The 22,810-nt window shown below is 48.4% G+C and overlaps 3 protein-coding genes across 7 annotated transcripts; 2 read left to right on the top strand and 1 right to left on the bottom strand.

Moving 5' to 3' along the window:
• Positions 1-4: 4 nt before the first annotated feature.
• LOC125986046 (uncharacterized) lies at positions 5-4,839 on the top strand. The gene is made up of 11 exons (XM_049749397.1): positions 5-339; positions 931-1,173; positions 1,271-1,768; positions 2,109-2,288; positions 2,461-2,640; positions 2,802-2,884; positions 3,008-3,105; positions 3,181-3,339; positions 3,557-3,661; positions 3,753-4,022; positions 4,268-4,839. The coding sequence occupies exons 2-11, from the start codon at positions 1,016-1,018 to the stop codon at positions 4,490-4,492; spliced, it is 1,956 nt and encodes a 651-aa protein (XP_049605354.1). The 5' UTR covers positions 5-339; positions 931-1,015; the 3' UTR covers positions 4,493-4,839.
• Positions 4,840-5,349: 510 nt separating this feature from the next.
• Positions 5,350-11,236, bottom strand: ankha (ANKH inorganic pyrophosphate transport regulator a). The gene is made up of 12 exons (XM_049749398.2): positions 10,843-11,236; positions 9,862-10,078; positions 9,656-9,774; positions 9,358-9,441; positions 8,995-9,165; positions 8,791-8,925; positions 7,817-7,909; positions 7,651-7,743; positions 6,487-6,616; positions 6,065-6,188; positions 5,890-5,989; positions 5,350-5,706 (listed from the first exon to the last, which is right to left on the bottom strand). The coding sequence occupies exons 1-12, from the start codon at positions 10,936-10,938 to the stop codon at positions 5,584-5,586; spliced, it is 1,485 nt and encodes a 494-aa protein (XP_049605355.1). The 5' UTR covers positions 10,939-11,236; the 3' UTR covers positions 5,350-5,583.
• myca (MYC proto-oncogene, bHLH transcription factor a) lies at positions 9,053-16,835 on the top strand. Of its 5 annotated transcripts, none has more exons than XM_049749402.1 (7): positions 9,053-9,197; positions 11,784-11,842; positions 11,930-11,994; positions 12,123-13,949; positions 14,046-14,769; positions 15,763-15,993; positions 16,105-16,835. In XM_049749402.1, the coding sequence occupies exons 4-7, from the start codon at positions 13,878-13,880 to the stop codon at positions 16,449-16,451; spliced, it is 1,374 nt and encodes a 457-aa protein (XP_049605359.1). In that variant the 5' UTR covers positions 9,053-9,197; positions 11,784-11,842; positions 11,930-11,994; positions 12,123-13,877; the 3' UTR covers positions 16,452-16,835. The 5 variants fall into 5 exon arrangements, with proteins under 5 accessions (XP_049605359.1, XP_049605357.1, XP_049605356.1 ...); XM_049749400.2 differs by lacking the exon at positions 9,053-9,197 and adding an exon at positions 11,322-11,440; XM_049749399.2 differs by lacking the exon at positions 9,053-9,197 and adding an exon at positions 11,329-11,540.
• The last annotated feature ends 5,975 nt before the right edge of the window (positions 16,836-22,810 follow it).

The following is a 22,810-nucleotide window of genomic DNA, read 5'->3' as shown; positions in this document are numbered from 1 at the left end:
GGACCCCGCCCCCCAAGCTACGAGGAGAGTCCGTCACCTACCACCCCGCTCCAAATCACCCCCTTTTATTTCTTTTCATTTATCATTTTTTAATTTAAACAAGCAAACGTTCCGGCCAACCAGCGCAGAATTCAAAACCTCCCCTGCGCGGCGCTGTTGTTCTTAAGTAACCGCGTCGAGTGGAGTCTCAGATTGCGGCGCGTTGGTTTGGTTTGCCTATTCGAAGTTTCCCAAGCTGCTGGCTTGGTGTCATTCTTCGCAAGAAAAGGCCGAAGCAGCTATTTCGTTTCCTGCTCAAACCTGTCTGTCGACTTTGGACGCCTTCTGCCCTCTTCTCAGGTATTCCGCGTCTTTTTCAACCTAGATGAATGTTTTTGTCTCGTCGCAACGTGACAGTTGAACGCGTTGTTTTTCCACTCGTGTGTCCAAGCACATCTTTAAGCTTACATTTGTTATCATCTGCGATGTGAAATGTCGAATGTGTGTCGTAAGTGTTGCTAAAGGGAGTCAAGATTCGTCTGCGTTTATTTAATACTACATAGCCCTGCGAACACGAACTTGACCTAAACAATTGGGACACGGTGCCATCAGATTCTCAAATTACTAGCAGTGAATCTTGATACAATCAAAGAATTAAACTGTACACTTTACAGCTTGCATTAATGTAGCAACATTCAAATGCTATTTCCGCATCAAACGTCACTTCCGGGTCATGATGAGGAGCTAGGCCAAAGCAATCGATAGAACAACATGCTGCTGAATTTTCTATATTTTTTTTCATTTCTGAAGCTGAAAAGCATACATTGAAAATTTGGATGGTGATAAGATGAAGTGTTAGTAATCCAGACTATGGTTACAGAATGAATCTAACCAATTGTAAAACAAAGCACCTCTATAATAATGTGCGATAACTTCACATTGTTATTGCAGGCATGAGCGTCCAGGTCCAGTTGCCTTCTTAGGATCCGAGGCGACACTGTCGGGCCCCTGCAGATGTGGTGAGGGGAGCGCTCCAATGGGTGCCTCCTGCTGCTGTCGCCCAAAGAGTCCCTGTGGCAGTTTCGAGGAGCGAAGCGGTTTGCTGAAGGATGACGCCAAGGCCATCGGGCCCGCAGGCCACTTAGCCGTGACGGCAGATGGCACATGTGGCCCGCAAGGAGATGAGGGCATAAGGTCAGACACCCGCAAAGAAATGTTTGGTGTGTGTGAAAGCTGCTGCATTTTGTTTGCCTACAAATCTTGTCTTATTGAGTGTTTTTGTGTCACCTAGGATGATGACTGACACGGTGACCTTAAAAGTAGAGGACACCGACAACTTGCAGGCGAAACTTCTTCCGGAATTTGACGCGTCGGAACCGATAGCTGCGCTGGAAAATGGGTCTTTAATGGGGGAAGCTGCGTCCAACAAAACCGCCGATAATGCCACACTCGATGAAGGCGCCATCGGAGAAGAAAGCCTGGAAATGTTTCTGGACGCTAAAGGAACATCTGACCTCGGATCAGAAGCGGATCGCCAATGGCAAGATGGCGACCGGGGTCCAGCCTCATCCATGCAGGTTCTAAACCTAGATGATGGCCCACAAGAAGCACGACTGCACGCAGACGTTTGCCGGCACAACAACGAGGGCGAGGTGGGTTCCAAAGTGGCTAGTGGCTGCATGCTGCCAACGGAGCTTTGTTGGAAGCATGAAGACCCGCCATCTTCAGTCGACTCTCAGGAGGCATCGGTGGCCGCAGAGTGTCACGAGAACACACCCGAGCCCGACTGGTGAGTCATGTGACAGCACAACACGAGAAACATACTCACCTTGTCTTCTCCTTCTGACCGTGTTTGTGATCAAAATACAATAGTCATCAAAAAACAAATGGGAACATTTGTTTATTGATTGAGAATAAACAAAAAGAGCAACGTGATGCGAAAGCCTAAAATGTGATGTTAAAAAATGCTTTTGAATATCACCAGTTTATTTTTCTTAAACGTCAAGAGGTCACTTTTACTGTTTTGTTGTTGGAGAATCATACTGGCCAAAAGCAAAATTCTTTATGATCCAATGGCTTGGAAAAAAAGATGTCTGTGAAAGTATAATTTATTTTCTCTCTGCATGTAGCTTAGTGACCGAGGACTCCAAAGATGGCGACCGTTCAGCGTTGATGTCTGGCCAAGCCGAAGAAAGCCTTGATGCTCCCGCAGAGCCCACAGAAGCGACAGGGGGCGGTGACGAGGGCCGCCCTGCACACTTTAACCATGTGGCAGAGACGCTCACCGCCACGCCTGAAGACGCGGACAGGTCAGCAGGGTTCAACGTCTTTCAGAACAACAAACATTCCTCACGGACGTGTTATTTCACTGCATGTCCACAAGGGGGCAGATGCACACCACAAGCTTTGTCTATGATGGTTTTGTTGCGAACACTTAATTATAGCCTGCAACAAGGCAATCAAAATGTTTGCTCTCTGCAGCTCACAGCCAGCCAAGCAAAACCAGCAGGACGGCTTGGACCTGCTTGCTGGTGACGACCAAGACGGAGGTCACCCCGCAGTCGCTGAGGGTGACGACGTGGAGATTACCGAGCTGACGGAGCAAGCTCCGCAAATTCTCGCACAAGAATCCACAGCCATCAAAGGCGGCTTGAGGAGCAGGTGTGCTTCTCCAAGTTCAATTTCAATTACTTTAAATTCATTTCCGGCCAGTATAACCCAGCTCAACAGTAGCCTATCCACAAGCTCTTCCTCCACCATACGTGTTTTTAAAATCCTACAACGATGTCATGTTATTGTTTTTCCCCCCGCATCATTCCCAGTGAAGAAGATCTGTACAGAGGAGAAGAGGAGCTGCCGCCGTCTCCTGATGACACACAAGCGGCGCCATTCGAGAGCTGCGCATGTGAGTTCATCCATGGATCTTGCTCAAAATCACTCGGATTCTTCCTCTGAGCCAATTGGTGTCGGCGAGTCACACGTGATGATGTAATATTGTGCTGGGTTGTCACCCATGTTTGTTCCACAGTGGAGGCCAGATGCAGTTTAGGCCCAGCGGTGGATATTTTGTCGTATGGCGAGCGAGAATGGAGAGGAAACACCACCAAAAGTGCTCTCATTAAAAAGGTGCCTACAAACTGCTCTTGATCTTTTTTGAAGACCCATTGAAGTGAAAACAACTTGGCGTGTTACCTCCCGCAGGGTTATGCGGAGCTGTCGCTGCACTTTGCCGGCCTTCGACAAGTGCGGGGGGACAACTACTGCGCCCTGCGGGCCACCTTGTTTCAGGTGCTCTCTCAGGCTTCTCAGGTGCCCGTGTGGCTTCAGGAGGACAATGACGAGGACGACGACGTAACCACGGTAACCTTTGATCTTCCTCGTGCTCAAAGTCCAAATATGACTGGGTTCGCCGGCAAACATTTACACATCATCCTTTAATCCTTTGTCATTCTTTGACACATTAACTCTCACTTGCTTGTTTGGCTTTTATTTTTTTTTGCATCGAGCTTTTATACATCTAGTTTGGTTACATCACCGAAGAAATGGTAAAAAAGTAAGAAGCTGCGATTTCTTGAAGCTTTCGCAGGACCTGACGGCTCAGTGGAGATTTCCGGGTGAGGCTGAAGCGCAACCGGACGTTACCCAGCGGCTTCAGAGCTACCTGGAGATCCTCCGGAACAAGGTTCACAAACTGAGCACCCCGTACTCACTCTCACCTGCGTTTGTTTGTAAACGAGGAAGTTGACGCAAAAATACCCTCACCCATTCCGCAGTGGTGCACGGCGGCGCACTGCTCGTCAGATGTGGAGCGCCGCCAATTGTGCGAGGATTCCTTCCGGGGCGGCGAGGAGGAAGTGGCCATATTGGAGGCGCTCAAGCTGCTGATGCTGCGCCGCGCGTGCCAGCTGCACGCCGGCATGCACGGCGACCATGACGTGCCGCTCTTCTGCTGGCTGCTGTTTGCACGCGACTCTTCCCGCTGCCCGCGTGACTTCTTCGCCAACCACTTGAGTCGCGTGGGCATCAGCGCCGGGCTGGAGCAGGTGAGCGCCACTTCTTAATGCACTTACATCTCTTAGCGCTAAAATGGCAGCCAAGGGATATTTTTCAATGCAAAAAGGAAAATACAGCTGACAGGAAGTTGGGCCATGAGTCATTCCAGTACGTTAAGATTATAGACTCCAGCTTGTGACACTTCCAGTATTTGTGGTTCTTCCTGTTTTAACATTTTAATTGTTGTTAATTATTCTGCTGTTTTTTTTTTTTAATTTGTCTTTGCATTCTCCAGGTGGAGATGTGCCTACTGGGCGACGCCCTGCGCTGCACCCTGCAAGTATACCGCCTGTACATGGCCGACACGGAAGAATTTGTGTCCTACTACCCCGACGAGCACAAAGACGAGTGGCCCCGCGTTAGCCTCGTCACCGAGGACGATCGCCACTACAACGTGCCCGTCGCCAGTGTGGACCGAGAGGACAATGAGGAAACAGAGGAGGAGCGGGCGGCCAGCTGAGTTCGCCTCCCATGCAAACCTAAACCCTCAGGTCTGTCTCCACCCCGAGACCCCCCCCTTACCTACACTGGAATCGTCTCTTTTTCGGTTGACCTCATTAATTTATTATTTTAATCCAGACTGCTGTTGAAAGATGAAATCAGGTGCTCGCGTCATGAGCGTGGGGGTCTTTTTTTTTTCCTGCGAGTATTGTGTGTAACGTAACGCCTTGCCTTCTGCCAAGCCAGAGAGGAGGAGGAGTTTGTGGCAGTAGGCGCCCGCATGCTCCTCCCCGTTGCCTTACGACAAAAATGCACAAGAGTGAATGAATGTGGTCTCTTGCTCATCAATAAAGCACAAGAATCAGATGGCTTCTGGTCCCGTCTGTCGCTTCCCGTTCAAGTGAACAGGTAGGAAAAAGTCACATGCTCAGGGCAGTGGCAAAACATTAAGTATATCACTCAAAAAGAATATCTAAAAGTGGAGGAAAAAATACTCGAATGAAATATGCAAAAATGAGAAAAAATACAGAAACATTCAAATAACTAATTAATATAAAATGCATTCAGTAAAATCATTAAAAATGCAAAAATGTAAGCCAAATGGTAGGGGAAAATAAAAAATGTAAGCGTTGCCCAGAAGGCTGAAGTGAAACTGAAAGACATAATTCATAATAAAGCAATTTATTTGCCAAATAAGAATGTCTGTACAGTATATACAGCACATGAAGATGAGACTCCGTCAAAGTAAATGCGTGATGTGATGAGGAGGAAGAAAATGGTGAAGAGGGATTCCCGATCCCTCGGTGCCGTCAAAACTCCACTTTAGAAAAGATGGTGTGATATCTGATACAATTGCACAACCCATCAAAAAGTCCCACCACATGTGTGGATTTTGTCCCCTCGTCTTTCGTCTTTGTCTTGCTGACGAGTAAAAACCAAGAAAGCCACGACGCTATGTACACTCGTTAGATCAACGCTCGGATGGCTTAGTTTACAGTGTGCGTTGACACGCAGGTAGGGAGGGCGCCGTCCGCGGGGAGACTTCCGCCGTCCTTCTCTCGTCTCCCCCACGGGAAGAAAAACAAACCAAAAAAAAAAAAGTCCACCGGCTCACTCCTGCGCTTCGTCGTCCTCGCGCAGCTCCTCGACGGCGTCCGTCGGCGAGCGCACCTCGCTCATAGGCGCCGAGTCCTCGGCCTCCACCACCAGCTCGTTGGACAGCTCGCTGTGACGCTGGACAAAACGTAAAGCTTGAGCTTGTAATGTACACAATTTATTTGGTGACAACCACCTGCCATTTGAACAGGGGTGTGTAGACTTTCTCACTGCCCTTCAAAGGATATTGCGGGCGAAAACAAGCCTCACAATAGTGCCATTTGTGTTTTGTGCCATTGAAGCACGAGAGCGCTCGCTCACCTGTTGTCGGTAAACATAGCAGGCTGCTATGGCGACCATTGTGGACTCGCCGATGAAGCCGGCCAGGAGGGAGCCCACCCCCAACGTGGCCCCGTGAACCCTGCGACACACCAGCAGTCAGCGCGGCGTCGAACATGGCGGCAGCGAGCGTGACGGCGGTGGCGGCTGTACCTACCCCATATAAGGCAGCACCACCAAGCTGGTGATGAGCACGATGATGCGTAGAACCGAGCTGGGCGCCAAAACAAACGTCTTCTTCAGCGTCATCAGCCAGCCCGTCAGGTGTGCCCGAACCGTCACTATGCACACAGTACAAGCATCAACAGCTGCCTTAGCACCAAATTATAGCATGTAGAAAAAGTCTATACACCTTGTCAAAATGGCAGGATTTTGTGATGTGGGGAAAAAAAAAAAAAAATTAAATAAAGAGCGATGATGTGGTTGCATAGGTATGCACACCCTCTAATAGAAGGGTGATGTGGCTGTGTTCAAAATAAACCGAGTCTGAAAGAAGTCGGTTGATTTTGAACACAATTGCGGTAGCTTTTCAACAGGGGTGTGTAGACTTTTGCTATCCCCTCTGAATGTTTTGTTTACCTGGAAGCGGGAAGAAGGAGAAAATGCGAAGGGGCACCACACAGAGCATAGCGAAGGGGTGGTCCACACCGATGACATCCACCAGGATCTTCTCAGAGACATGTGGGCTCCAGAAGACCACGAAGCACAACTGCGCATGTGCAAAACAAACAACAAAACACTCACTTGATGTTCTCAACCGTTGGCCTTTGACCTTTAATCACAAAGCCATTCATCTATTTTCAAAAGAAAATAGAGCGGAAGCTAGGGCAACTTTTTCCAGTAGATGTTCCAAAACTTACATAGTCTGTTCCCGTTTATTTAAAAACAGAAATACGGAAGTATAAAAAAACAAAAAAGCAAGAGGTGTTGTGGGGAAAGTGTGACGGCCGACCGTTATTTGCACCAGCAGGCGGCTGAGCCGAGCGGAGGCACCCGCGGGTGCTAGGCGGCGCCTCCACTTTGTGGTAAACAAGTCATAGCATGAGGAAACGCACTCATACCTCGTAAGGGAGGGCGGAGAGGGGAAAAAAAAAGCTGTTTTGCTCACTTAGCTTTTTTGAAACAAAAGACGGTGATGGAGCTCGAGGGTGCGCTTGTTTTCCACCACACAGATTTTGGAATGTGTCAAGTGATGTCTTTTATGCGCTAGAACAGAACCTCCTTGCTGAATTCCACTATTTTGCGCCTGCTCTGTTTCTCTCTCTCGTTCTCTGAGCGGGTGCAACCCGACACCTCGAGCCAGCCAAACATCCGGGCCGGCCATGAGAACGCTTGGGCGCCCGCTTACTGTACATGCCTGACATGGCATATGTTGACCTTGTCCCCTGGTGTCTGCTCCTGTCAATCCAGAGCTTCTTTTTGGGGGGCTCACGTGAAGATCGTGCGACCCATCACGTCACAGGAAAGGGGCCCTCGCTTCTGTCCCATGACGTCAAGTCGCCTTGCACCAGCTTGTCTAGACTTAATTGCCGCATGACGATGATGGGAATTTTGCACTTCGGTTGTCAGACAAGCCGAGCAACTTTCCGTTGAAACTGTATCTGAGTGTAATTTTTCATCATCTCTTCTTTTGCTCCACACGAGGCACAATACGAACGGCCTGATAAGGATTCCGAATCCATTTAAAAGCTCCAAATAAGGCAATATCCAAACATGGCGATTCGGCGGCTGAATGAATCTTACCGTGAGCGAGAGGGCCAGACAGCAGAACGTAAACTTTTTAATATGCGACTTGGTCACTGGTGTGCCGGCGTTCAGCTTGTTGCTGGGGTTGTTCTGGCGGAGGTGGGGAGGGACGAGTTGGCGTTAGCACAAACGTCCCCGGGCTCACGGTGAAAGTGTAGCGTACCTTGTCGAAGGCGGGATACACGGCTCGCAGTTCAGTTAGCCACCCGTAGGGCATGTGACCCACTGGGTACGTCGCCGTCAGCACGGCCACTGCCTGGTGTGACGAAACAAAAAGTTGTTGGTGAGCAAAGGATAAAGAATATAGTATGCCTGCAAATATTTTCGCAATTTTGTCAACATGTGTTGCTCCACCGTTTGTGTTCAGATTTTGCTTGCTATATACGAGTGAATTGAAACTTAGTATAACGCTGCTTGACCGTATTGTCATTAGCACGCTTGCTGAACAGCGGCCGCGTGCAACATGCGAGTTGTTGCTGTCATTGTGACCCGTGCGAGCAGCAAGAGGAGCTGAGCTGAGCGAAGCGGCTCCTTTCCAGGACTTTCCGCCAAAACAGCTTTGTGGGCCACTTAACCGCACGCCGGAAAGCTCCAATGGGACTTAGTTGGCGTTGGCACACGGACACTTGAATTAGCGTCGCCGCCGTCTGCCCACAGAACACGACCTTCCAAGTCTGGTAGACCCAAAATACACACCTGAACTTTTCTACCAAATGTATTGAGACAAAAGTTCAGTGAAAAGCCACAAAGGATTTTTTTTTAACTTCTGACAGGGACAAAAATAACACAGGCACTGTCAACAGAAAACCATTACAGAACAGTCTGATTCAGCGTGATTTTGTTTTTTTAGTTTACTTGTTAATTTCATCAGCAAAAAAACAAACAATTCTGTTTATTCTTTTTGCTTTGACAATTGACTTTATATTTATTTGGTGTACAAATACCAACCACGAGTACTTCTACATAAGATTTTACAGCTAATTCTCAAGAAAAATGAAAGTCAACATCGACTGATTGAAAAAAAAATCAATTCCAAAATCTTAAGATTTGTAATATTTTTTGTAATTGATTTTTTTTTCCAATCTTTTTTTCTCAAATCCTAAGATTTGTTGTGTGAAAGGAAAAAAGAGTGCGCACCTCTGTCGCCTCAGTGGTCCCCTTGAGGTCCCTGGACACAAAGAGGTTGACAATGGGCCGGCTGATGCGCTGGGTGGCCAGGATGAGCGCCAGCGGCCACCAGAAGCTCAGCATCTTCTTGATGGTGGAGTCGCCCTGCCGCCAGACACAAAACGACGTCAAAAAGGTGACGCGCCTCTCCTTCGAGAACCAATCAAGACTTACCCCGACGTCAGCTCCGCTGGAGTCCGGGATGGTGTCGTGGATGTTGCAGTAGTAGCCGAGCCCCACGATGCTGAAGCGGACCAGGGCGCCCATGTAGAGCGAGAGGATGGGGATGAGGAGGGGCTCTACGCACTCCAGATTGCTGTGCAGCAGGATGGCCACGAACACGATCTGAACAGCAACGCATGGCAGCTTTAACACAGGTAAACCACACATGCGCACCAGCTAACGGCAAAATTTGCGTAGCCATCTCCGAAGTCATTGCAGAGAATTGCCACAAGATGGCAGCAAAGTGTTTTTCCTATTAGACGGCTCTATGGCTTGATGATTTAAACTGAGGCAGTCTCAAGGGCGACTTTGTACCTGCGCCACCACATCCGAGATGGAGGCCGAGCCCACGATGACACTGTACTTGTGCTTGAGGAGAATCCCAGCGTGAATCCACGCCTGCGTGCAAAAATAACGCAGATTTTACAACAAGCCCGACACGACACATTGCTATGGTGGCTCCCTCTAGTGGTACACAAACGTATCACTGAATGTAATGTTCAAACTACATTGTTATGGCTTTCAAATTTTGGGGAATATTTAGTTTTTACTTTTTGGGAGGGGGAGGCTAACAGCAGTTGAGATAAAAGTTTGAGAAGCAGCAGGTGCTCACCATCGCGTCCAGTAGAGGGAAAGCGGCCAAGTAGAGGAAGGCTTTGCGGGTTTTGTGGCCCACAGAATCGTCCACATGGTGGAGCTTGTTAATGATGTAGTAGCCCAGGTCCGTGTAGGCTGCAGCGTGAAAAACAAAAAAGTTGCCTCAGTGAAACTGACAGGAAATGGGCCAGGGCATGTGGTTTTTCTTTTTTAGCAAGGCACCTATCAAGATGTGCAGTACAAAGGCGATGGCGCCCGCCGCCGCCATGCACGTGACGGCCTTGCGGCGGTCACGCTTGCTGTTGACGAAGACCAGGCCCACGTTCTTGAAGTCGCTCATGGGGCCCGTGAAGAACTTCATGAGCGAGTAGGCCAGCCCGTAGCTGGCCAGCATCTCCACCGCGTCCTCCTTGACTGTGGCGATGCCCCTGTTGAGCGCCTGCACCGCCACCAATCAAACGTCACCAGTTAAATCGCTTTGGGATCAAAACCCAAAAAGTTCTTTTTCACATTACAACTTAACCTTGGAAAAATACAATGTATTCTATTAGATTTGTGACTTTCATCTTGATAATATGAGCCTTTGTTCTAAAAACGGTTATATTTATTGATTAGGAGAAAAAACATTAAGTGACAATTTTGACCGGCGGAAGTAATATTAAAAGTATGTTTGAGAAAATGTTTCCATTGGATGCCAAAAGTTTGATAAGCTCGCTTTTTTAATAAGGAAGTGGCCTGGACTGAGGACTTCCTCCCCTCCCAGCTGCCCTTTCCCTTTTTGCACAAGCCCCGGCTGTGCTATTTATACCAGGAAAACAGGACCATTACATAAGCTTAATCCCTACCTACATCTCGCCACTTCCTCACGCCCTGAGTCTTTCTCGGGAAGGAGGGGCAGGTGAGAAAATGCCCCTCCACCCTCACCCCCCTTTGACAGAAGCATCTCAACACCCGATACTGCACATATATGCATCTACCCTCCCTCCCCACCTCACCCACCCCCTTGCGGCTAGGCTAGCATCCTGCGCGTCACTGATAACGTCGTCTTCCATTTTCCGGCTGTTTTGCGGCGTAAAGCGAGCCGAGCATCGTTAGCATTAGCCGCCGATACTGACAAGCCGCTTCCTCCTCCCGGAGGCAGGCGGGGGTGCGACGGGAGAGCGCGCTGTGGTGTTGGTGTTGACGGGAGGGGGGGGCGCTTACCTGCTCGCCGAGGTCGATGGCAACATTGGTGATCGCTAAAGGCACCAGGAAGCGAAGAAGCGGCCAGTAAGGGCTCAGGGACGGGAACTCCACCATAGTAGAAGCCGGGCTGACAGCGGTGCGACGGGCATCTGCCTCGCTCTCGGGCTTGGGGGAGCTCTAGTTCTGCTGCGGCTGCTTCTGTTGCTGCGGCTGCGGCGTCGTTGGCTATGGCTGACAGCGGCGGGGGGGTGGGGGGCTAACGAAGCCGCTGGAAAGCAGGCGAAGCACCCGGGAGTCCCGCGGCGGGCAGCCGACGAGGCGCTCCGGCTGCGGCGGTGGCGGCGTCACCACAACAGCGTGTCGGTGAGGCCGAGAGAAGCAGGCGAAGGTCGGTGGAAGGCTGTGAGCGCGCGCATCTTCCTCCTCGGGAATCATCACTCGGGCGGGGAGGGAGGAGGAGAGGAGGAGGAGGAAGGGGGGGCGGGGGAGGGAGGTGACATCAAACTGTACCCAGCTCAAGCGAGGAGGACCTTCAACCCACTTGCGCAAACACGCACGTTCACGGAGAGCCGTTGCAGCATGCCAGCCTTATCGACTGACAACTTCTTGCACTACTGTATGACACTCGTTGAATCTTGACCCCCCTCGATGCTATTGGAGCGTGCATATTACGTACCTCCTAACAGGGGATTTTCATCCAACAGGAGGAAAACCACGTGTGTGCTTTTAAGTCCCGAACACCTACGTTGAGATTGGTTTTAGCTGTTTTCAATTACAAGTGATTGCGCCTCACATGACACGCCTGATGCAAGTTATCGTCGAGAACAATATATCTTTTGATCCCGGCTGCTCAAGTCTGCACGCAAAGTTGCAATGTGCACACAAATGCGACCGAAATAAGTGCTTACTAACCCCAAAAGCGAGCGTATGTGTGTCAAATGTTCCTCATTGTGTAACAGGCGACATCCTTGACTGCTGCCCTTCGAGCGGATGGACACTGCCCAGTGAAAACACCCAAGTGAGCGTATTTTATGCTGAAGCTCACAAAAAAAATCGCACATGAAGAGTTATTAAGTTCGCTTTCCGTCTTTTTCCTCATTTGCAGGCTTCTACCTTGTTTTTCCCCCATGACATGTAGCAACGTGGCTTTTTTGGCTGCACGTGTGTGAGGTATGTGTTTACAAAAGTTCTTCAACCTCTATTTTTTGGGTATGGGAGGGTGTTTTGCCTATGATCGCAGCCTGGGGGCATTGCCGTCCTTGCTTGATATATTTACGAGTGTTGACTCTCCTTCACAGCTCTTTAGAAATTTTAAGTAAGGCGGATGTTTGTGCACCAGCGTGGAAAGATGAGAAATGAACACGCACGGACGGTTGTGCGTTTAAGACCAGTCACGAACTCCACAAATCACCCTCGCAATGCTTTCAAAGCAGCTTGCGTCCACTCGACACACATGGGACATCATATTAGGTACACTTGGACAACGAAATGAACTGACTGCTCACTTCTGAGTATCATAATTGTACTTTTTAACTTTAGAATAACAATTGAAATAGTCAATATGGAGACAATTTTCTCCAGTTCTGAATTGATATTTAGTACTTGATTTCCTTTGGTTGTGTCAGGATTTTTAATTGTTGTTGTGCTACTCTGTCAAATGCATTTGCATGTCTGAATGCTTAGATTAAAAAAAAAAAAACGGCTACAGTTAAGATGAGTCATAAATCATCAACATGCGCCATAATGTTGCTAGAATCAAGCAACCCAGTCAAGTTTAGCGTTAAAGGTGATAAAAGAGTGACATCTAGCGGTCGCTGGAGGTACACTCGTTTCAGTGTAAACTCTTCAAGGTAAACGCCTCGTTTCTTCTCGACTGGCGTCAATAATTAATCAGGCAATTAGCTGTCTCGCTCAACATGATTGGTGGAGTCGCTCTGAACAACTCAGCAGACCATCTATTGATCTGACTGCTGAGTCATGGCGGCCAGTTGGTGACGAGAGTCTCCTTTGGATGTGGTTTATGAGTAACTTTAAAAATGCTCATGCCTTAAGAAAATAGAAACGGGGAATTATGAGAGGAGAATATAGGCATACATTGCTAAATATCTATGGTTATGTCGAAACAAGGAAGGAAGAAATGAGGAAATTAAGGAGTTTGAATTAAATGTGATGCATAAAAAGAAGGATGGGGGAAGTCATGAAACATGATGGAAGGATAGAAGGAACTCAAATGTGGTATGGAGGGCAGTAAGAATTCGGTCCTTGTAGCATCAGGTAAACGCCACCAGGGGGTGCTCAGAGCACGTGGAATCTCCTTCCCATCATGCATCGGAGGTGTCCACTCCGCGCTTTCCAAAACTGCGACACATTGCATGCCTGATTTGCCTGAATTAAAAATTCCTCCTGCGGTTGAAGAGCAACAATTCGCCTGTCGTGGAAGCGAGAACGACATGGACGTCTTTTCCTAGGTAACGCTTTCTTTTCTGCATTTTTCGCATGTGCACCTGTTCGCCGGTGAATGTTCGCTCTAAAAGCCACACTGTCTTATTTTCGTGCAACAACATTGGTGAATTAATTAAAAAAAACATGTTTAATATTAGCGAGCGTGGCTGTAATATGAATCGAATGATATCACTTTCCACACTACATTAATATGACTCGCGTGTCTCCAGTCAATGGGACCACTGCTCTACTATAGCCACGCCCATTTGTTCTGCTCGTACCTGACACAGTCTGTAAAATAGGACCCAGAAAAGCTCATAAGAAGTATATTTTTTCACGTCGAAATTGAGGTTGAGCGTTGCGTATGGGTGAGTTTAACATCAATTTACCGATTTTGAGCGACGTATATTTTTATTGCGGGGGTGGAGGGGGCCAGGCGGAGGAGGTGGCTTGGGTAGTGACGCGGCTATATATAACCTAAGTGCCGCGGACTCTGATGTGATTCTCGAAGTGACACAATCCCCTCAGAAGCTTCGGAGGCTTCGACCGGCTCCTTCGTTCGCTGCAACGCCGTCGACGCTCATGCGTCTTTACTCGACCACGCAGATTTTATGCCCACGGAGGACGCCGGAGGAATAATTTTAACCCCGTTTTGTTTTTCCGACTTGTTTAAATCAACAGAGGTAAGGCTGCAAGCCTGCAGTCGACACCTGCTGCTCGCGTTTTGATTTTTTTTTTTCATTTCGAACTGAGCTCCATGCATGTTGTCGGCCGCCTAGCTTGCAGCATCCCCTCGGCGCCCCGCCATCATGCCGCTCAGTTCTGCTCTGCTGAGTCGGAACTACGACTACGACTCCCTCCAGCCTTACTTCTACTATGACCACTCGGAGGAGGACTTCTACCCGCAGCAGCCGCAGCCCCCGGCGCCCAGCGAGGACATCTGGAAGAAGTTCGAACTTCTTCCCACGCCGCCGCTGTCGCCCAGTCGGCGACCCTCGCTTTCTGGCTTGACCTACCCGTCTAACGCCGACCAGCTGGAGATGGTCAGCGAGTTCCTGGGCGACGACGCCGTCAACCAGAGCATCATTTGCGACTCCGCCGACTACTCAAAGACCTTCCTGCAGTCAATCATCATCCAGGACTGCATGTGGAGCGGCTTCTCGGCCGCGGCCAAGCTCAAGAAGGTGGTGTCCGAGCAGCTTGCCACGCTCCATGCAGCCCGGATGGACGTCTCCGCCTTCGCAGCGGCAGCAGCAGCCGCCGCCGCGGCCAATCCCAGCCTCACGACCTCCGCCGATGCGTCCACGACGGGGTCCGCCGAGGTGGCCGCCTGGAGGAGCTACCTGCAGGACCTCAACACGGCGGCGTCCGAGTGCATTGACCCCTCGGTGGTCTTCCCCTACCCGGTGGCCGAGACCCCTAAGCAGAGCGAGCCTCCCGCCCAGGACCTGGGGCTTGACACGCCTCCCTACAGTGGCAGCAGCAGCAGTAGCAGCGAATCAGGTAGGACATTGTTGGCATCTTCATTCTCACGGTGACCTTTTTACTCACTGAGGGGCGGGGGCCCAGTTCTGCTGTCACTGATTTTCGTCTTACTGATCACGTTGATGCCGTTATACGATAAATTCACTTTTGACCAGCATGTTTTCAGTAAAGGTGCAGGAGTTGACCCGTTAATCAATTAGTACATTGATTAAAATCTACTTTGATAATATCAATTGTCTATGCAGTGCATCTGTTATCCGTTTTCCTTCATGAAAGCAGACTGATTTGCACTGAATTTAAGTAAGACAAATTGCAAACATTAGTTTTGACTTTGGAAATCTGGTCAATATTTTTGCCGATTTTCTGCTCCCTGAAACTGAGTTTTCTGCACAGTCAGCAGACCTGTTATTGAATTAAGAAAAAAAACCTCATTTTAATCAATTTTTAAAGTAGTTGTTAGTTGCTGTCCTAATTTAGTCTTTTTGAAAATGTTAAGTTTTGTTTAAATTCACTTTTTTACTTGATGCAGTTCCCTAAGTTGCATCATGGATTTAGTAAGCACCGTTTGTCTCCAGTTGGGGGGGAGGGGGGCATGCACTTTCCCACCCCAAGTTCCAAAAATATATTTTTTTATTAATGTTGTGGGCGTTCCTGGGATGCACTTGTTGTTCCGGGAACTAAAAGGGTGATGCGATTGGATCTGTCCAGTGCTGCAACCCCGCCCCGAATATTCCTGGATGTCTCCAAAGTACCACAAAGACACACCAGCTCGACTTTCTTCTCAATAGTATTGGCATTAAGAATATTTCCCTCGCTGCGTTCACGAGCTAGAGATAATTTTCAATGTTCTTTAAATATAAAATTTTATTTTGTATGATTTAAAATGTTTGAATTCAATTTTTGTATATGCAGTATTTTTAATGACTAATCTAGCCATTTAAAATTTGTCAGGGCAGTTGCTCAAGAGCGCTTTGATTGTCATGTGTAATGTTTATTTTGTTTATGTTGCAGAGGATGATGATGAGGAGGAGGAGGAGGAGGAAGTGGACAACAGCAAAGAGGCGGAGGATGAGGAGGAGATCGACGTGGTGACGGTGGAAAAGCGGCAGGCGGTGAAGCGTTGCGACTTGTCATGCATCGGCACCGCCATCCCCCTGGTGCTCAAACGCTGCCACGTCTCCACCCAGCAGCACAACTACGCCGCGCACCCGGGCAAGCGGCTCAAGATGGAAGACGGTGGAGGTAAGACCACCTGGATACCTTTTGTACCCATTTATCATGTTTCGCTTTCTCTTTTTTTCTTCCCGGCATCCACGAAAATCGACCCACGTTTGCCCTTCCTTTGCCCCCCAGAGTGCAGAGGTGTGAGCCAGAGCGGCACGCCCAAGCAGATCGGCACCAACCGCAAACGCCGCAGCCCGTCCGACTCGGAGGACCGGGACAAGCGTCGAAGTCACAACGTGCTGGAGCGCCTTCGCCGCAACGAGCTCAAGCTGAGTTTCTTGGCGCTGCGTGACCAGATCCCTGACCTGGCCAAAAACAACAAGGCGTCCAAGGTGGTGATCCTCAAGAAAGCGACCGAGTGCGTGCGCACCATGCACGCCGACGAGTGCCGGCTGCTGTCGCTCAAGGAGCGGCTGAGGCGCCGGGGGCAGCTCCTCGCACACAAACTCGCCGCTCTGCGCCACCAGCACGCTTAGTCGGCGCTCGCCCACCCGTCTCTTTGTTCGTTCGTCCGTTTGTGTTTTTGGATGCCGACTGTCCTGAGCAGTCGTTTGCATGCAATTGCCGAGGGAAAAAAAGATGGTTGGAATCTGTTGATACTGCCTCAATTCAAGTTATGACTGGGTTCAGATATTTAAAGTTTATTTTTATTAAGAAAATAGAAGGAAAAATGGTGCCCCAGTTCCACAGCAGGGGCCCGAATTAAAAGATGAATTTTTATGTTTTTGTACATATTTAATATTTCCTAAGAAAATGTATTTTTGGATCTCAATTGTCTGGATTTTCAGACCCCGTGTTTGTTTTTTGCATTCTGTTCCTAGACCCCCTTTTTGAAATATAAAAAGAATAATGTTCTCTCATTTTCAGCCTCTTTTCTTACCAGGCATCAACGTTCACAACAAAAATATTACAGTATAAAAAAACTGTTTTGATTAAGGGGGAAAATATATAAAAAGAGGTAGCTAGCACCTTTCGAATCCGCACTGCTTTGCAAGTTAAGTGATAGTTTTCTGTACACTAAACAACCAAAAAGCTAAGATGCTATTTGCCATGGTTTTGGTGAGTTTGTGGAGACAAGGCGATGAACGGAAAGCTAAAGCTTTACATTAATTGTGCACTTTATATTGTGACGTCTCAGGGAATTGTGTTTAGGTGACGTATTTCTATGCTACTTGCGTTATTTGGTATGGAACCCAGCAGGAAAGTTATGCTTTTATTGTGTTGTTTACATGTTGTGTTTCCAGCACTTGATGGAGTTTGGTGGTACTGAACTGTCAATGCTGTATTGACTTTTTGGGCACAATGTTATTTGGGGTGGAAAGTCCTAAAATGTCAGCAAAATTTCAAACTGGGTCATCAAGCTCCACCCACACACGCAATGGCCAAAACATTTTTTTTTTTGCAATTTAGGATATACCGTCGGTTTAGCATAAGTTGCTCAAATTTGGTAGCAATCAGACAAAATCTCTTGGTCATCAAAAGAGCCCTGAAAATAGCCAAAACTAGACTAAAATGGTCATTTCAAACGAACAAAATGTCAAATCGTATCAATGGAGTGTATTCCGACAGTATTACGATATAACTTTTTCCTGGACATTTGCTGACTAAGCCCCAAAAAGTGTCAGAACAAACCCATTTCCTCTGCTTGTTTTGGCGCTGCATTGTGTTTTTCTGGGAATATTTCAGTGTCTTCCAGATGTTGGTTGTGTGTGATTTTCCTGGTCGGAATGGATGACGCAGCCTCTCGAGTCATCTCTTATAGTCATTGTAAGAGGACGACGTCGGCAAGATGAGTGTGCGGTATCGTTCGTCTGATTTTATTCTTGAGCCGTGGCCGCGTTTGTGCCGCCGCTGACAAATCGTGAAACGTGACACCGCGTCATCGGGTTGATGGTAAGTGATGCCTCACGGCACGGCACGCTTGTTATATAACAGCATCAGGAGAGCCGCTGGATGATGTCATCAGCTGACCGGGGGCCGGAGCTTTTTTTCATTTCTTCCCCGGGATTGGCCTGCAATAAAAAATACAAATAAACAAATAATAGAACTAGTTTGAGCCTTGATCCACTCTCAGCAAGTTCTTGTTGAAGGAGTGCCGTTTGGTTTAGTCGCAATGAAAAGGCTCCTTCGGGCTCTGCACCTGTCCGAGGCAGCGGCCGCCTTCGCTGCACTTTAGCGTCTTGGATTTACAACCCTCAGCTGGAGGGAGGGGCCACCTTTCAGCCGTCCCGCCAGGGCGGGGCTTTGGTGGCAGCTGGGACTACTTGACTGGCTCCTTGTGCGAAGAAGCCGGCTCGGACGGGGCTCCGCCTCCGACACGCAGCCGCCCTCAGCTGTCACTTTCCATCTCATTGAGACCTTTTACAAAGAAGCACGTCATATCTTTACTTTTATCCAAATCGGCAGAGTTGCACGAGTTGACTCATTGATGGAAGTTTTCACAATTTTTCGATTAATCAATTACGAATTGACCGTTTTAATCATCGGGTCATCGTTTTGAGCTGGTTGACTTGATATGTAATCTCGTCGCAGTTTTGTTTGTGCAGGCGATGTCACTGGTGTGCCTAATGAAGCGTCCAAACTGAGCGCGTGTAAACGCCGGCGCCAGCGAGCTCATTTTAGCAACCCAAGGATGTCATGAGTGCAGCGTCGCCGTTTGTAAACATCAAAACGCTGGTCGTCATCTCGGTGAACGTGTGCGTGAGCGGTGACATAATCACGGGAGAGTCCCCATGACACACAACTTTGTGAAAGGAAACTCGCGCTGTTTTCAGGTTTGGGGCCGTTGTCACTCTTGCCGGATTTCTTTTCCTTTTTCCTTTTCTTTCTTCTCACTTTCTTTTAATAGTCGCTACTTCCCCTTTTCTTGGAAACAACTCCCCGGCACCCTGAATTGGCCCCGTGCCGCTGCGGGTTTTGCGGTGTGGTCGTAGCCAACCGTCGCGCTACGCTTCTTAAAGGGACATTGAGCCGTTTTTGGCGCTGTCGACACTTTAGGACTAAAATTTCCTGCTAAGATTGATTGCAGGCTTTTCGTAGAAGAGAAAATGCGCTCAGCAGGAAGTGCATTAGGGAAGCGTCAAGACGTTCATTCACAAACGTTTGAAATGTCAAGCCAACAGCTAGCCCGCGAGGTCACCGAGGGCGTTCGGTGGGTGGGGTGGAGGGGGCGATAGTAAAAATAGCAGCCGACCATTTTAAATGGGAGTGCGTCCTCATCAGCACATCTCCGATGAAACTCTGCGCTCGTGTCATGTCTGGTATGTGGTGTTGGTTTCCATACAGGAAGGCCTGCACGTGCTTCTTATCGAGCAACACGAGACAGCTGCTCGCACGACGCAAGCTTCACAAACTGCTGCCGCGCGCAGGTGAGCCGCTGGCTTCGTCTTCCCAAGCTTTTTTTCTTTTTTTTTTTTCCATAGAGATTGGTGGGCCTTCACCACGCGACACGTGGAAAAAGAGCTTTCCAGGAATCGATCGACGCATCCGGCGCTTCATCGTTGAAATAACTTTCGGGGTTTACGGCTCCCTCTACAGGAGGGTAGTGGAAGTGACAAATGCGTCGAACGGTGCCGCGCTGGTGAAAGTAGCTGAGGAGATGTGAGAGATGCGGCGATGCTCAAAGTTTTGTTTTTTGACTCACGTTGAGAGGAAATGATGCAGATGAGTTCCCATCTTTCTCAGGTGGCCTTTTCAAGTACCCCCCCACCCCCGCTTTCTTCTCACCGTTTCTCACTTCTGCTCAGCCAAGCCTCCTTTTGACTCACTTTGGCTCCAGAGGTGTTACACTCTGTGCTGAACAAAGAAGGTTCTTCGTGAGAAGAACTTACAGGAAAGATGAGACATTTTTGACATTTTTCAATAAGCAAAAGAAAATAAGTCGCAAAGCTACATGATGAGCGTTTTGGTGAATGTATGAGAAGGGAAAAAAATGTGGCAGACATTCGAGGTGCTCTTCTCAGAATGATGCTTGTCGCATTTTTGCCCAAGGACGTCTTTCGGACAAAATTCAGCGGCTTCCTTTTTGAACGTACGTGGAGATGCAAGATAGCTTTTTGTACGCAAGCACTTTTAGATAGTTATCAAAAAAAATACAGCGACATCATCTTCGTCCTGCTTTTTTGTCTCCCTCTATGTTGACTTCCTTTTTTTTGTAGTCTACTTTGTATTTTTTTTCTCTCCAAGGCATCTTCTTCTCGGCCTACCTTGCAATTAGTTCCAAAGTCGTACCCATCGAAAAAAAACTATTTGGTAAGTGAGACAGTGGCTAAGTGAAATGATTATTCAGTTTAGACATTAACAAGGCGGCAGTGCACAAGCGTCCTTGAAGTCTTGCGAAATATCTGTGGAGGCAGACATTTGTTTTATTTATTTATTTTCCTGCCACGGTTGTCTTGCATCGCTGATTTTGTGCAATGGCAGAGTTCATAAAGCTAAGTACAAGATGGCTCAAGTACCAGATGGATAAAAAGGATGTCATGCTGCCAAGACCCAGGCGGCGCAAGCACTACTTTTTTTTATCAAAATCAAACTGGCGGGGGTTGGGGGGATCTGGGTTATTTTTCCACACAAGCGCGGCAACCTACTTTCACTTTTTATTCGTCAGGATGTTAGTCAGTCAGTCAGGAATTGGGGCGTCGCTCCCTCGGCCCACAGCTGTTGGCCCTCAATCAAATGAAGGTGTCTGCTTCTCGTGATGGCCATGTTATTGACATGCCGTGGTGGGAGGGGGAGGGAGGGGTCGAAGGGGCTCTCCCTCCGCGACCCTTGAACGTGCAAATTCAGAGTCACGGCGGCAACTACCGAGTTCAACGGCGTTAATGTTTGAGCCGTGCGTTCCGCGAATACCTCGTCAGCCTTTTGGGAAGACTACCGATCAGTGGGGCTCAAATATTTTGAGGAGAGTAATGTGTAACAGTTTTTTATGAAGACCGTCAATCATTAGCTGGTGGCCCGCTTCCCCTTTTGATCTTGTTCTTTTGCTTGGTCACGCTGACCCGCCTGCGTCACGGCACCATTTGAACCATCGACGCCAAATCCAGAAAGCCTTTCTGGGCATTTGACGCCGCCCTGCTGGTCAACAAACATAGCGCAATTTGGGAATGCCCATGCAGCCTTTCTTCCATTTTGAAGTAAGTCTGAGTGACTGGCGAGCTGCCGGGCAGGCGCCGAAGCTTTTAACTACGCCGCTGAGATGCTTGAGCCCCTTTACTCATTTGCTCGAAACGTCGGCCAGACGCTGAGCAGATGTTGGCAATTTGTGAAGAATAGCAAGTGGTAAAAAAAAAGAGCTGATTGATTGGGGCGGGCCTGCCATCAGATTTAATGTGAGTGTGATTAACTAATGGCCTAATCTCATGGATGGGTCATGTGGCAGGCGGGCGGCACAAAACAAACACTCGGCCGGGGTTCTTTCAGCAGGCAGACGGAGAGTCTTGAGGATGGAGGACTGGAGCGGAGGGGAGGGGTCAATAGGGGCAAAATACAATATACAGCACATAAATTTACATGTCTGAAAAGGAGTGGGAAGAACTAGGATTTATTTAATCCCACCCCCTATCCAATTTGAAACTGAACATTTTTAGTTACCTACAGCAAAGTTTTTACTTTTACTTTCACGTGTAGTATTTAATATGATCATTCCATTTGATATGTTCATCTATGATTACATCAAGAAGTTTTATTTTTCGGATTCTTTCAATTATCCATTTGTATTCATCTATTTGTATTTGAGCGTCAGTCAGTTTGCGACATTTACCAAAAAAGTTTGGTTTTACTTAAATTAAGTGTTAATTTATTAGACTCAAACCATGTTTTCACTCTTTTTTCATTTCCATATTCATTAAATTTAAAATTTCTTCTAGATTTCCCCCTGAGCAATTTATTTTTATCATCAGCCAAAAATAAAATGGTTAATAACTTTGAAACATTACATAGGTCATTGAGGTAAAGACTGAACAATTTGGGGCCCAATACTGATCCTTGCGGGACACCGCAAGAAATGTTTAAACATGAAGATGTGTACGTACTTCAATTGGTTGTTAATTAGTAGGCCGGTTAGGTCCACCAAATTGTACGAGCAAGACGATTGCCGCATTAAGGCCTCGTTAGTGGTCTTGAGTATAATGGTTTAACCGGGAGACAGGTGGAACGCACGTTCCCAGATCGCTCTGGTAAAGCCGGTGGCCGAGCTGAGCGACGCCCTCCAGACTGACGGTTGGGGAGCAGCTGGACGTCAGCTGCTTGCCATACATCATGCTAACAGTCGACACTCGGCGGATAAAAAAAAGGGGCACCCGGCAAGAACTGCAAAACAAAAATGTCAAAAAAATGACTGGGGGGGATAAGCCAATGTCACAATGGAGTCAGGGGCTGAAATCAAAGGCGTGCTGCCAAAAGCAGAGCACCAGGGACAAAGTGGCTCGTGTTTGGACTGGAGCCCAGTCAAAAGCCAGAAGGTCGTTGGGCTACTTAGGGTGTGTGTGTATGTGTGTGTGTGTGGGGGGGGGGGGGGGGGCAACGGTTCCGTAACACCCCTACATGAGCTCTTGTCGTGTCAGAGGCCCGCGGGCAGAATGTGGTTCTTCTGAAAGCAAAGAGTCTACCAGGAGAAGACCCCCAAAAGCATTGCTGTTTATCCCTCTACGGGGGCCTCTCTGAAAAGCTCTTGTGCAAAGACGGAAACTGATGTGGTCTGGTTGCCGCGGAAACCAGGTGAGAACATGCGGCGTGTGCGTGGCGGCTGGGTGGATGACGCGCTTCGTTCCGTGACGTGCGGCCAGAGGCGAGAGGCCAACTGACGGGGGCACTGATCCTGACATCATCAAGGACAGAG

The sequence above is a fragment of the Syngnathus scovelli genome, chromosome 18 (assembly GCF_024217435.2).
Source record: "Syngnathus scovelli strain Florida chromosome 18, RoL_Ssco_1.2, whole genome shotgun sequence".
Taxonomy (NCBI): domain Eukaryota; kingdom Metazoa; phylum Chordata; class Actinopteri; order Syngnathiformes; family Syngnathidae; genus Syngnathus; species Syngnathus scovelli.
This window is presented reverse-complemented; position numbering and strand designations above follow the sequence as displayed.

Coding starts and splice junctions, on each gene's coding strand:
- LOC125986046 (XM_049749397.1), top strand. CDS start 1,016: ATGGGTGCCTCCTGCTGCTGTCGCCCAAAGAGTCCCTGTGGCAGTTTC. Junction 2,289..2,460: donor ACGCCTGAAGACGCGGACAG/GTCAGCAGGGTT, acceptor TGCTCTCTGCAG/CTCACAGCCAGCCAAGCAAA. Junction 3,340..3,556: donor AGGACGACGACGTAACCACG/GTAACCTTTGAT, acceptor GATTTCTTGAAG/CTTTCGCAGGACCTGACGGC.
- ankha (XM_049749398.2), bottom strand. CDS start 10,938: ATGGTGGAGTTCCCGTCCCTGAGCCCTTACTGGCCGCTTCTTCGCTTC. Junction 7,910..8,790: donor GGACCACTGAGGCGACAGAG/GTGCGCACTCTT, acceptor TCGTCACACCAG/GCAGTGGCCGTGCTGACGGC. Junction 5,707..5,889: donor GCTATGTTTACCGACAACAG/GTGAGCGAGCGC, acceptor CGTTTTGTCCAG/CGTCACAGCGAGCTGTCCAA.
- myca (XM_049749402.1), top strand. CDS start 13,878: ATGCCCACGGAGGACGCCGGAGGAATAATTTTAACCCCGTTTTGTTTT. Junction 13,950..14,045: donor ACTTGTTTAAATCAACAGAG/GTAAGGCTGCAA, acceptor TCGGCCGCCTAG/CTTGCAGCATCCCCTCGGCG. Junction 14,770..15,762: donor CAGCAGTAGCAGCGAATCAG/GTAGGACATTGT, acceptor TTTATGTTGCAG/AGGATGATGATGAGGAGGAG.